Here is a 15,261-nt window from a genome sequence, read left to right as displayed (position 1 = left end):
ACTCTCACCACTAGTAGTTTTGGAAGTTTAAGCCACAGCAATCAGAGAAGAAAAAGAAATAAAAGGAATCCAAATTGGAAAAGAAGAAGTAAAGCTGTCACTGTTTGTAGATGACATGGTACTATACATAGAATATCCTAAAGATGCTACCAGAAAACTACTGGAGCTGACCAATGAATTTGGTAAAGTAGCAGGACACACAATTAAGGCACAGATATCTCTTGAATTCCTATACACTCATGATGAAAAATCTGAAAGAGAAGTTAAGGAAACACTCCCATTTACCACTGCAACAAAAAGAATAAGATACCTAGGCATAAACCTACCTAAAGAGACCAAAGACCTGTATGCAGAAAACTATAATACACTGATGAAAGAAATTAAAGATGATACAAACAGTTTGAGAGATATACCATGTTCTTGGATTGGAAGAATCAACATTGTGAAAATGACTATACTACCCACAGCAATCTACAGATTCAATGCAATCTCTATCAATCTACCAATGGCGTTTTTCACAGAAGTAGAACAAATAATTGTACAACTTGTATGGAAACACAAAAGTCCCCGAATAGCCAAAGGAATCTTGAGAAAGAAAAACAGAGCTGGAGGAATCAGGCTCCCTGAGTTCAGACTAAATGTTACAAAGCTACAGTAATCAAGACAGTATGGTACTGGCACGAAAAGAAATATGGATGAATGGAGCAGGATAGAAAGCCCAGATATAAACCCACGCACATGTGGTCACCTAATCTTTTTAAAGGAGGCAAGAAAATACAGTGGAGAAAAGACAGTCTCTTCAATAAATGGTGCTGGGAAAACTGGACAGCTACATGGAAAAGAATGAAATTAGAACAGTCCCAAACATCATACACAAAAATAAACTCAAAATGGATTAAAGACCTAAATGTAAAGTCAGACACCATCAAACTCTTAGAGGAAAGCATAGGCAGAACACTCTATGACATAAATCACAGCAAGATCCTTTTTGAACCACCTCCTAGAGAAATGGAAATAAAAACAAAAATAAACAAATGGGACCTAATGAAACTTAAAAGCTGTTGCACAGCAAAGGAAACCATAAACAAGACCAAAAGGCAACCCTTAGAATGGGAGAAAATATTTGCAAACGAAGCAACTAACAAAGGATTAATATCCAAGATATATAAGCAGCTCAATATCAAAGAAACAACTCAATCCAAAAATGGGCAGAAGACCTAAATAGACATTTCTCCAAAGAATTTATACAGATTGCCAACAAACACATGAAAGAATGCTCAACATCATTAATCATTAGAGAAATGCAAATCAAAACTACAATGAGATAGTATCTCACACCAGTCAGAATGGCCATCATCAAAAAATCTACAAACAGTAAATGCTGGAGCGGGTCTGGAGAAAAGGGAAACCTCTTGAACTGTTGTTGGGAATGTAAATTGATACAGCCACTATGGAGAACAGTATGGAGGTTCCTTAAAAAACTAAAAATAGAAATTCCATACGACCCAGCAATCTCACTACTGGGCATATACCCTGAGAAAAGCATAATTCAGAAAGAGTCATGTACTACAATATTCACTGCAGCTCTATTTACAATAGTCAGGGCATGGAAGCAACCTAAGGGCCCATCGACAGATGAATGGATAAAGAAATGTGGCACATATATATATACAATGGAATATTACTCAGCCATAAAAAGAAACAAAATTGAGTTATTCGTAGTGAGGTGGATGGACCTAGAGACTGTCATACACAGTGAAGTCAGAAAGAGAAAAATAAATACCATATGCTAACACATATATATGGAATCCTAAAAAAATGTATATGGTTCTGATGAACCTAGGGGCAGGACAGGAATAAAGATGCAGAGGTAGAAAATGGACTTGAGGACATGGGGAGGGGGAAGGGTAAGCTGGGATGAAGTGAGAGAGTGGCATGGACATATATACACTACCAAGTGTAAAACAGCTAGTAGTGGGAAGCAGCCACATAGCACAGGGATATCAGCTCAGTGCTTTGTGTCCACCTAGAGCGGTGGGATATGGAGTGTGGGAGGGAGATGCAAGAGGGAGGAGATATGGGGATATATGCATACATATAGCTGATCCACTTTGTTATAGAGCAGCAACTCACACAACATTGTAAAGCAATTATACTCCAATAAAGATGTTAAAAAAAAAGAAATGTAATTGAGGAATCTAAATGGGAGAATAAAAGTCTATGATGTTTATTCATAATTTTGGTCTTTCTGTTGTTCTTTCTTCTGTCCTGCTATTCCAAGATCCCTTCTTTAATTGTGCCCTTTTTGTTTAAAGAACTTCCTTTAGCCATTATTTTAGGATAGGTCTGCTGTAACAAATTCTCTTAGTAGTCTGTTGCTTGGATTGCATAATTTGTGTTATTCTATAAGTTCACTGTTTCTTTCTCCTGTTCTCTCTATTGTATTGTTGAGTACATCCACTGAATTTTAAAATTTCACTTACGGCATTTTTCAGTTCTATATTTTTCACTTGTTTCTTCTTTATATCTTCTATTTCTTTGCCGAGTCTGTGTATTTCTCTGCAGAAATTTTCTATAACTTTGCTGAAATTTTTCCATCTGTTTCAAATGTATTCCTAATCGTGCATTGTAGCATTTTTATGATGGCATCTTTAAAATTCTTGTCAGATAATTAACATCTGTATCATCTGGATGTTGATGTCTTTTGATGGTCTTTTCTCATTCATGTTGAGATATTCCTTGTTCTTGGTATGACAAATAATTTTCAACTAAAGCCTGTACATTTTGGGTATTATGAGAATCTTGTTCTTACTTATACCTTCTGTTAGAGCAGACCTCTTTTGACAGTGCCACTGCAGGGGAGGAGTGCACTACCTTATTACTGCGAGGATGGAGTGGAAGTCCAGATTTTCCCCTTGGCCTCCACTGACATCCCAAAGGGAAGGAAAGACTCCTTGTTAGGAGTAGGTAGGGAAGGAAACACTACCTTGTTAGTGCTAGGCAAATGTAGGAATTTAGGCTCCTCACTAGGCCCTGCTGACACCACTCTGGCTGGAGAAGAAGCAAGTCTCATTATGGTTCCCCACAAGGTCTCCTCTCAACTGATACCACAGTGTAGTAGACTTGCTACCACAGAGTAATGGTAAAGTCCTGTATTTCTGCCAGGCCTCCTCTGACACTACTCCAGTGCTAAATGGTCATGGGAGTCCAGGTGCTTTATGTGGTCTCCACTGACACCATAGGGAGTGGGGGAAGGTATCTCATTACCTCAGGTGAGGATGAAAGTCTGATTCCCCACTTGGCCTCCTTGACACAACCACATGGGGCAGGAAGAGGTTGGTTGAGGTGCCTTCTTACAGACTGGCAAAGATAGAAGTCTAGTCTTTCCACTCAGCATTTTCTGAGGGTGGGGATGAGGCCTCAAGTTTTTGGTGGCATTTTGCGGTGAAGGGGTTATTATCTAAATTTTTTTGTCATTAGGCTGTTCCTTTCCAGTTCCTTTGGACAGAGAGCAGGCTTTTGCTGGGAACTCTTTTGACTGCACCCGTTGGTGTTCTTAGGTTGTCAGCTTCTACACTACCCAATATGGAAGACATGAGGCAAAATCAAAACCCTGATGACTTGTGGCCATGTCATTCCTCAGGTCCCAAGGTCCGTACATGGTCTGGTGTGCCTTGTTCCCTTCATGTTACAGAGTCTTCATTTTTTTGTTTGTTTTTTAAGTTTTCTTTTTTATATTTTTATCTTATATCAGAGCATACTTGATTAATAATGTTGCATTAGTTTTAGGTGTATAGCAAAGTGATTCAGTTATACATATACACATAATCTATTCTTTTCCAAATTCTTCTCCCATTTAGGTTATTACAGAATATTGAGCAGCATTCCCTGTGCTATACAGTAGGCCCTTGTTGGTTATCTATTTTAAATATAGCAGTGTGTACATGTCAATCTTAAACTCCCAATCTGCAGGCTTCCCTGGTGGCGCAGTGGTTGAGAGTCCGCCTGCTGATGCAGGGGACACGGGTTCGTGCCCCGGTCTGGGAAGATCCCACATGCCGCGGAGCAGCTGTGCCCGTGAGCCATGGCCGCTGAGCCTCCGTGTCCAGAGCCTGTGCTCCGCAACGGGAGAGGCCACAACAGTGAGAGGCCCACGTACCACAAAAAAAACCCCCCAAAACTCTCAATCTATCCCTCCCCCCCTTCCCCCCTGGTAACCATAAGTTTGTTCTCTAAGTCTGTGAGGCTTTTTCTGTTTTGTGTTGCTTTTACATATAACGTCTAGGGTTTTTAGGCTTTCTCAGTAGAGAAATAAAATATGCATATTAAAATCTATCAAATATATTAATGCATGTGTATGTATATATATGTATTGTTTTTCTTTGCCGGAATGCCAAAGAAGAAATTATTGAAATGACGTTTGGAACTAGGAGTTGAGAATAAGTAAAGGGTGGAATTATTTTTCATTCTATACTTTCTTCATGGTTGGAAATTTTTACCATGTATATGTATTGCTTATATTTAAAAATTTAAAAAAAAACACTTAAAGCAGTAAATACTTTTCAGTTCCTGTCCTAGATGACTTGTCTTGGGAAATGGAAACCACTGTCCACTCTTTCTTCCAAAAACTATCTCCTCTCCAGGAGTCTATGGCTCCCCTATCTCCTCATTCTCATGCTACTGAACATTCTTTTTGATCTGTTTTGTGGTCTTTTCTAATGGCCCTTAAAACATTGGCACTCCCTAGGTTTCAATCTTTGGTCTAACATTTATTGTCTTGCTACAAGTATCCCTAGGCAAGACTTGCATGGTTTTAACCACTGCCTCTATGCTATGGAAGGCCAACTTTATTTCCCTAATCCTGTTTTATTCTCTGACCTCAGATGTCTCATAGGCATATCTATCTTAACTTGTCCCAAACTGAACTCCTGCTCTTTTTTTCAAATCTTCTTCTCCCTCAGCCTATCCATCACAGTAAATGGAAACTTCATCCTTCTAGTTGCTCTGATATAAAACCTTGAAGTTATCCATGGCTCCTCTCTCTCTCCCACATTCCACATGATTTGTTAGCAAGTCCTGTCAGCTCTGCCTTCAAAATTATTTAGAATCTGACCACTTTCTCACCATATCCACTGTTACCACCGCCATCCAAGGTACAAACCATTTCTTGATTGCATTATTGAAACAGGCTCTTAATTAGACTCTTTGTGTCTACCCTTGTCCCCCTACAGCTATTATCCACACAGCATCCAGAATAGTCCTATTAAATATAAGTCAAATCATGTCATTTCTCTAGTCAAAAACCTCATTCTACTCAGATAGTAAAGTCAAAATCCTTCCAATGGGTCTAAGGCCCTATAGGATCTATTTAGCTTTCCCTCTCCATTTCCTCCCTGAACCATCTTCTTCTGTTTCCTCTTTTGATTAATCCTTCTGGCCTCCTTTTTGTACCATGAACATGATATACACATTTCTGCCTCAGGGATTTTCCACTTACCATTTCTTCAGCCTAGAATGATTTCCCCCCAGATATCTGAATGAACAATTCCTTTATTTCCTATGGGTCTCTGCTCAAAAGTCCTTCTCAATGAGGTCTTCCTGGCCACTGTATTTAAAATGTGAAAACCACTTCTCAACCCTCCCTATTCCCCTTTTCTGCTTTACTGTTCATCTTAATGCTCATTACCATTTAATATATTATATATTTTAGTTATATTGATACTGTTTTTCTAAATTACATGAGGGCTGTATCACCATGCCTAAAACAGTACCTGGCAAATGTGGATACTCAAAACATATTTTCTGAATGAATGAACTAATCAGTTAATCAATAAATGATATCTGGGCTATAGACCAAGAGTCAGAAAATTACAGCCCACAGGTCTGCTGCCAGTTTTGTCAATAAAGTTTTATTAGAACATTCATTTGTTTATGTTATCTATGACTGCTTTCCCAATACAAAGGTGGAGTTGAGTAGTTGTGACACACATCTATGACCTGCAAAGCCTAGAATATTTATTATATGGTTCTTCAATAAAAAGTTCGCCGATCCCTGCTTTGGATTCATAGTCAACTACTTCCTAGATATTGCTCTCTCGATATATTCCAGAAATCTCAAATCCAATCTGCCCCAAACTGAGCTTTTGCTCCATCTTTCTAAAATTTTCCCATTCTGTATTTCTTATATGTATGAAGTAGAGCCCCATCCACACAGTCACCCAAATTTAACTCTATTCATCATACTACTCTAATTTGAAGCAAGGCTTTCCCAAGCCTGCAAGAACAATTTCAAACATTCCAAACTCCTTAATTAGACAAAGCCTAGTCCTTTTAGAACATGGCCACCGTCTGCCTCCAGTCACATCTCTTGCCACTCCTATTTCCATTTCATGTTCCAACAATATAAAATGGTTTGGGGTTTTAGGTCCTTGGGCCTTTGTTCATGCTGAACCATCTCCTTGAAATTTCTTTTCCCTATTTCCCTTTCTTTCCCACTTTAAGTATTGACATAGGTTGTACTTCTCTGCAAGTACCCATCCTTGATAATCCCAAAGTGTCCTGTATATACCCAATAATATCATTGTACCAAAATGATTGGTAAGGCAGCACTGTATAGTGATTAAGTACTTCAACTCTGAGCCACGTACATGGATTTAAATTCTAGCTCTCTCACTAGCTAAATGGCCTTGGGCATGTAACTCTCACATAGCATGTGTTTATTATCATCTTCACATTTCAGCTGAAACACAATGACTATCAGAGAAGTTACAGTGCTCAATGTAACACAGATAATATGGCAGAGAATGTCAATTGTTCTCCAATATCCATTCTCTCCTTCTTTTAGTAAAAGAACTAAAGTCTTAGCTAGGCACATGGCTGCCCCAAACAAAAACTAAATTTCCCTGCTTTTCTTATAGCTAGATCTGACCATGAGATTAAATTCTGATAAATGGTATGTAAATAAAAGTGATATGTATGACTTCCAGGTCATTGCCTTAAAGGAAAGGGTTATATCCTCAGCTTTCTTTCTTTCATACTTCCCAATTGATACAATGTAGAAGATATTTGGTCATGCAGATGAAGCAGCACCTTAGGGATGATGGAACAACAACAAAGAAGTAAGCTGGGTTCTAGCCTTTGTCAAGTCACTGTATCAGGCCTGGACCACCTTGCTGAACTGTTCCAAACCAAGAAATAAATGTCTCTTGTGTTGGAGCCACTGTGGTATCTTAGCAGCCTAACCTGTATCTTACCTAATACAGCTAGTAAGTGGAAGAGCTTGGATTTGAACTGTGCATACCACCTGGACTATATCACCAGTCCCCTCCCCCTGAAGAAAAGTTTGTATTGAATTATGTTCTGCTAGGATGGCATTGGCTGCTAGAAAGCCTAGAGTCAAATGTAGGACCATCCATAGCAAGTGTATAGGACTTGTCATTAAATATTTCTTGTCTAGCCTCATTCCTGGGTTCATTTTCTATCTGTATCATGATTTTTCATTTGATCTAATTACAATGTACACTACCTCATATTTTACATACCATATAAATATAACACCTTAAATTCTTTAGAATGTTATGGGGTTTTAATAAGTATTGCTTTCCTTATGGTTTAATTGTACATATACCACTTTTATACCTATCATTTTCCTTTGTTTACATGGTTGTCTCCATATTATACTATTAACTCCTTAAAGGCATGTACAATGATATTTTTCTTCTATACCATCTTGCATGGGGTCTGATAATAAAATAGTTGCATGCTCAAGCAATGTTTGCTGAAAGAATGAATTTCACAGGGTCAGAAATGCTATTAAATGTCATTGTGTCATATGGATTTTCCTTCCATTATAACTTGAGCCAGAGAGAAGACACAACTCTAAAAATTGGCTAGAGGAAAGTGTCACATGGTTGGAGGAGTGATGGTAAAGATAGGAAATACATACCTTGACAAAGTGCTCAATTAGGATTTCCACCACAATGTTCTGGAATTTGATGTTCATCATGGCAGCCACAGTGTCCTCCTGAGCTCTCATGAGAGTGGGCCCAAAGATCACCCCCATGTTAGAGGGGGTCATAAGATTCTCTTTGCTGTGCTCACACACACTGCCAGAAGAGAAAGAAAATGATTAACAAGATTTTCTCCAAGACCCCATTGTAACCAAGACTGTGTTAGATGCTTTAGGGGGTAAGAGAAACTAAAAAGTAGAAGAAGAGGAGAGGCCCAAAATATATATGGGAAGAAAAGATTACAAAGGAAGCAACTAGCAAAGAATACAAGATAGCATATAATTAGGGGCCAAACTGAGCCATGGCTAACTTAGTTTGTAGCACTGTAGAAGTCATGAGAAGAGGGGTGGATGGCTATAGTATTTGGAAAGACAGGAGGGAAGCAAGAAGGTATTCCAGGGCAAGAGGTACAGCATGTATAAAGCATATATAAAGAACAAAGCACATAGAGAAAGTGCCTACCAGTCTCACCAGTCAGGAATCTAGTCTCTTCCCCAGCCCTAGCTAGAGAGGCAAAAAACTCAAAGAGCCAAAAGAGATCCTTAAGATTAGCACTTTATCATTGTCCTCACATTACAGATGAGAAAACAGAGGTCCAAAGAAGGAAAGAGATTTGGCTGAAGCCACAGTCAGTTAGCCTGATTAGAGAAGGGCCTCTAATCCCAAATTTTCTGGTCCCTAGTCACTTTCTTTACTTAAATTACCTTAAGTGGCTTCCTATCACTTATAGGACACTGCCAATTCTCTTCAAAGTAGCAATTAAAGTCTTCAGTAACTTGACACATATTTCCAATCCCAATGCACAGCTTGGGCTCTGAAGCTGACCTGGGTTTGAATCCCAACTCTGCCACCCATTAGCCGTGCAACAGTGAATGTTGCTGACCTAACTTCTCTGGGCTTCAGTTTTCCCACTTGCAAAAATAGTATCCACCTCAGAAGGTTGTGAAATAAATAGAGCTAAATTGCTTTAGCATGGTATCCTGGAAATATTCCATTAGAAGTATCTGCTGTTATAATGACCTCTCCAGGAGCCTCCATCTAGGCACTGCTGATGTCTGACACTCTTATATACTACACTGCTTAGATGAAGTTTTCTGGCTATATCATGCTGTTTCAGATCTCCGTATCTTTGCTCATGCCATTCCCTCTGTTTAGAATGTCTCCATCCTCCTAGATCCAAAGAATGTCTATCCTTTGAGATTCACTTTAGGTGACATCTCCTTCAGGGCTCTCACAGCCCACTGTCCTCATCTTGATTGACACCATTGGCAAGTCGAATATATTGCAATTTTCTGTTTCTTATCTGCCTTTCCTACTAGGTGGTAAACAACTTCCAAGTGTGTGTGCCTCACACAGAGTAGATACTAATTAATTATTTTTAATAGAACTGAGAGCCTCTAGCACTCTTTCATATAGTACTGGAGGCAGCTAAGTAAAAGGTGTACAGCGCTTTGGTCAGTTTGGCTGTGGGAGTGGGGAGATAAGGGAATGGAACAGCCCGCCACAAACACTAATTTTCAAAACCTGCCCAGGTCAAGTCCCTTGAGAGACTGACCCCATTAATAGGCAGGCTCCTGTCACTAACAAGGTAATTGACAGGGACAGAATCCTTAGACAAATTCTAATGAAGTCTGTTAAGCCCATGACAAAGGCTGGGTGCCATTCAGATGATAATGAACAGCAACTATTCACAGGCCTTTGGTATTGCTAGACTGATGATGGATCCCTTTTAACAGTTTAAGTACTTCTGTAATTAACCCTTATTCTTTAGTGACAGAATATTTCAGATGTTAAAATGGAAAAGCAACTCCATGCTGCCACCGAGATCCAGAATGGCTAAACCACTAGTAACAAGGCAAGGACACTTGTGAGACAACAGCCTCCAGCATGTGTAAATGCTTATCTCCTTTTTTGAGCTTTGAAAGAAAGTGACTTTGGTTGAATATGCCAGAGCTCACTTAATCCTCATAACTCCAAAAGGCAGAGTATATTATCTCTGAAGCCTAGTTTCACAGAGGGTAAAGAACTTAGTTAAAGTCAAACAGTTTGTGAATACATGGCAATACAGGGATTCAAACCCATATCTGTTGGGCTCCAAGTCTTACAGTCATCCCATTGCATCCCACTGCCTGCTTGTCTAGTTCCTGTCAAGAAATCAGCCCCTATGGGGGCCCCTTTAGGCAAAAGCCACCTTCTGTTTCTCTGATGGAGGTTCAAGGTATTCCATTTAGGACACTCTTTTCATTCTTAGTCTTCTTATGAGATTTGAAAGGTAATCTATTCTTTGGGGAGGTTTCTTTCCATTTGACATCTCTCCTTTTTTATTATACATTTTGAAAATCATTAAGAGGCATAATTGTGGGTTAATAAGATGAATGAAACCAAAAATAAGGGCATCATGAGTAGTTAATTAGGTGGGAGTTTGTAATATGATTTGGAAGCAAAGAAATCTTAAACTCTTTAGTCCACTTAGACTAAAGAAAATAGATACAACTTCTTTTTTTTAACATCTTTATTGGAATATAATTGCTTTACAATGGTGTGTTAGTTTCTGCTTTATAACAAAGTGAATCAGCTACACATATACATATATCCCCATATCCCCTCCCTCTTGCATCTCCCTCCCACCCTCCCTATCCCACCCCTCTAGGTGGTCACAAAGCACTGAGCTGATCTCCCTGTGCTATGCATCTGCTTCCCACTAGCTACCTATTTTATATTTGGTAGTATACATAAGTCCATGCCACTCTCTCACTTCAACCCAGTTTACCCTTCCCCCTCCCCATGTTCTCAATGGATACAACTTCTTGAACATCAAAATTTAAACCAGAGTAGAGAGAGGTTATAAAAAGCCTCCAGTTTAGGAAAAAATAATTTTGATTAGATGGTTTAGATCAGAGGTCATAAATTAAAATGCCTATAAAAACAGAACTACCTTATGATCCAGCAATCCCAATTCTAGGTATATATTCAAAGGAAATGAAATCAGTATCTCAAAGAGAATATCTGTACTCCCATATTCATTGCAGCATTAGTCACAATAGCCTAAGTGTCCTTAGATGGACAAACAGATAAACATATACACACAATGGAATATCAATAAGCTTTAAAAAAGAAGGAAATCCTGCCTTTTGCAACAACATGGATGAACTTGGAGGACATTATGTTAAGTGAAATAAGCCAGACACAGAGTAGAATGGTAGTTGCCAGGGGCTGGGGGAGGGGAAAATGGGGGAGATGTTGGTCAAGAGGTACACATTTTCAGTTATATAAGATGAGTAAGTTTTAGAGATCTAATATATAGCAATATGAATATAGTTAACAATACTGTATTTTGTGCTTGAAATTTGCTAAGAGGGTAGATCTTAAGTGTTCTTCATAGAAAGAAAGAAAGAAGGAAGGAAGGAAGGAAAGAAAGAAAGAAAGAATGAATGAATGAAAGAAAGAAAGAAAGAAAGAAAAAGAAAGAAAGAAGGGAAGGAGGGAGGGAGGGGAGAAGGAAGGAAGGAAGGAAGGGAGAAAACGGTAACTATATGAGGTGATAGATATAGTAATTAGCTATATTGTGGCAATTATTTCACAACATATACATATACCAAACATCATTATGGTATATAAGTAATATACCATAAATATATACAATTTTTATTTGTCAATTATACCTCAACAAATATGAACAAATAAAAATAAAAACTGAATAAGTTCATTAAACTGGTTCCATCACTAACACGTTGTATGATTTGGGGCCTATCTTTTTCCATCCCTGGATATCTGTTCCCTCACCTATAAAATGAGGTGGTTATTGGGTAATCTAAAGAGTCTTTCAGCTCTGCCATTCAGTGACTCTAAGAAAGTCCTTCCCTTGAAAATAATGGAAAAAAGAAACAGTCACACATTACACGTCTACTGTTGGAAGAACGTAGAACCATTTATTAAGTATGTCTGCCCTCCCCACTGTAAAGACCACGCCCCCAATACCCAAAATAACCAAAAAAACCCACCCCAAATCCCCAAAAAACAAATTAAAAAAAAAGAACTTGAATCAGAGCAAGCCTCTTGATTCAAAATATGGGAAACTTTAAAGGACAAATGACCTGTTTTCTTTAACAAATAAATTATAAGAAACAAGAAAGAGATGAAGAAGAAACTTACAGATTGGGAACATGGTAAAAACACAGAGGCCCTATCCTATCAAACTTTGGCCTCTGTGTTCTTTATTAGCCCTCCAAGTGATTCTGATACACACAAAAGATTGAGAACTACTGCTATAGATAAGGGATCACCAAACTATGGCCCTTGGGCCAAATCCAACCTGTTTTTGTAGATAAAGTTTTATTGGAGTATTGTTATGCTTATTCATTCACATATTATCAATGGCTGTTTTTGTATTATAAAGGTAGAACTAAGTAGCTGCAACAGAGTCCATATAGCTCACAAAGCCTTCAATATGTATTATCTAATCCTTTCTGGAAAACATTTGCTGACCTCTGCTAGAGATTAAAAGAGACTTAAAAAACATCTGAAAAGATTCCTATGTGTGGACGTTATTTGGATCCTTATTAAAAAAAAATATATATATATATATGACATATTTGAGACTACTGGAAAATTGAACACAGAATATTTAATGATATTAAGTAATTATTAACAGTTTGTTTTCAGATGTGATAATTATATTGTGTTTATATGTACAAAGAATTTTCATTTTTCAATATACATACTGAAATATTTATGGATAAAATAATGTCTTAGATTTGCTTCACAATAATATAGGAGGAGGGGAAATGAATAGGGATATAGATGAAACAAGGTTTGCTACGTGTTGAAAATTGTTGAAGCTGGGTGATAGGCACATGAGAGTTCCTTACAGGCATATGAGAGTTCCTTATACTATTCCTTCAGACTCAGGATGCCACAAGGATTTAAAAAGTCCCCCACCCTCCTTCACAAGATTTTGGTTAAAGATTTAAGAGGATTATACCTGGATCAAGTTGAGTAGAGGCCTTTCCAGCCAGAACGGAAAAAAGCATCTGAAGTGACAAAAACCCTTCTTAAGGACATTATTCCTAGGTACGGCCTTCCCTCTACTATTCAGAGCAACAATGGATCTGCTTTCATCACAGAAATAATGCAAACAGCAAATAAAGGTTTAGGTATAAAATGGAAACTTCACTCAGCATGGACACTGCAATCTACAGAAAGGGTAAGAAGATGAACCACACTCTGAAGAAAATGCTCGCCAAACGATGCCAGGAAACTCATCTAAAATGGAAAAAGGTCTTGCTGATTGCTCTCCTTTGTACACTGGTGGCCCCTAGAAGCGGGCTAGGTATACAGGATACCACTCTTACCTCCTAAGAGTAAAGAAAGAGAAACATTTCTAACACAGGAGGCAAAAATTAAACAGTATGTACAACAGATTGGTCAATTGTTAACCACTGCATGAGTTTGTATTCCACAGGTCTCCCCCTCACCTGGAAGCTCCCTTGCATTCCTTTAAAGCAGGAGACCCAGTGCTGCTGAAAGTGTGCAAAAGAGCAAGGGTGCTTCCCTGGTGGCACAGTGGTTAAGAATCTGCCTGCCAATGCAGGGAACATGGGTTTGAGCCCTTCTCCAGGAGAATCCCATATACCGCGGAGCAACTAAGCCTGTGCACCACAACTACCGAGCCTGCACTCTAAAGCCCAAGAGCCACAACAATTGACCCCACGTGCTGCATGTACGGAAGCCCACGTGCTCTAGAGCCTGTGCTCCACAATAAGAGAAGCCTGCGCACCACAACAAAGAGTAGTCCCTGCTCACCGCAACTAGAGAAAGCCTGCATGCAGCAACAAAGACCCAACGCAGCCAAAAATAATGAATAAATTTTAAAAAAAGAGCAAGGATCTGAGCAGCAGCTTGAAGAAAAATGGAAGGGATCCTATGACATTCTTCTTACTACTCAGAAACTTTAAGTATTTGTTCTGACAAGCAGAATGAAAGTTCTGTTTTCTTATTCTTTCTCATACCTTTTATGTACAAAGTTATACATCCATATGCTGATCCTTTTGATAATTCTAACTGCCAGATATGTGGTCAGCTTCCTATTTCTGGGTCTTCAGGATTGCCTTAATGGGTTTTCCCCATACAGGAAATGGTTTGGAAACAACTGGCTACAACAAGTCTCTCTGAAGTACCAGTTCCACACTAGGCTTCAGACTTATTCCCTTGAATTCCTAAGGAAATGAGATCTTTTCTGTCTACTAAAGTTCCAGTTGTCATTCCTCTTACCTCTAACTGGGCCTGTTGCACCAAAATGGCAGACCAAGGGATTGAGATCTTAATCACATAAGACTCGGATCCAGGACTTGGAGCTCAAATATTGTAAATTTGGTATCTACTCCCCAAAATTTAGACACCCCATCTCAGCAGGAAGTAGAATGGTCGTCACCCAGTTCCCTGAAAGATTTGGGGAAAGATAAAACCAAAGTGGGGATTAAAACCGAGTTCCCCTAAAACCAAGTTCCTCTGCTGAGTTTATGATTAACATCTCTATCCAAAATGATTGTTCCCTTTCTAATCTAATATCTGTTCTCCTCAAGATTGAGGAGGATCAAGTAAAAAGCGGGGAGTGAGACCAAGCAGGGCCCTGTGGGGCTCCCAGGCCTCCCCGTTTCTTGTAGGCAAGACTCCAGCCTGCATGACTTTCCCTGTGTTCCAAAGGGAGGGTTTGAACAGCTGCTAATCAAGGGAGAAGCAGCCAGAAAACCACCTGAGGAAAGACTAAAGGAACCAGAGAAGCTCATCAAGATGATTACCTGAGACCAGATTAGAGGAGTGCAGGCCCTACACATAACCTAATCTTGTCAGAGACCCCACCCTTGAACCACTGTTATAAAACCCTTCATCAAATCCTCTGGGGTTGTGACACATAGTTTTTCAGGCACGCACCAGCTGTGTCCCCCTTTGCCTAGCAAAATAATAAAGCTATCCTTTTCTATTCACCCAAAACTCGGTCTCCAAGGTTTGATTCGGCACTGGTATACAGAGAAGCTGAGCTTTTGGTAACATCCCAGTTCCTGAAGATGATGCCCTTAAGGGCAGACAGCTTTGGTTTCAACCATTGGTGTTATATTATTCATAATTTACTTTAAATACTGCAACATAGCCAGTACAATGTCCTAATTTTCATCAATGTCATCAATTGCAATCACACCATTATTTTAGTATGTACCACTGAGAAAGAAGAAACTTTCACTGTCAAATCATTATG

The 15,261-nt window shown here is 39.0% G+C and overlaps 1 protein-coding gene across 6 annotated transcripts in view; it reads right to left on the bottom strand.

Moving 5' to 3' along the window:
* The window catches only part of OPHN1 (oligophrenin 1), a 607,786-nt gene that overhangs the window by 111,715 nt on the left and 480,810 nt on the right, over positions 1 to 15,261 (bottom strand). For all 6 annotated transcript variants that reach the window (XM_030847098.2, XM_060292179.1, XM_060292180.1 and 3 more), the window contains one exon: positions 7,946 to 8,105. In XM_030847098.2, coding sequence (XP_030702958.1) covers positions 7,946 to 8,105 — 160 coding nt within the window. The remainder of the gene's footprint in view (positions 1 to 7,945; positions 8,106 to 15,261) is intronic.

Source organism: Globicephala melas, chromosome X (genome assembly GCF_963455315.2).
Source record: "Globicephala melas chromosome X, mGloMel1.2, whole genome shotgun sequence".
Classification (NCBI taxonomy): domain Eukaryota; kingdom Metazoa; phylum Chordata; class Mammalia; order Artiodactyla; family Delphinidae; genus Globicephala; species Globicephala melas.
This window is presented reverse-complemented; position numbering and strand designations above follow the sequence as displayed.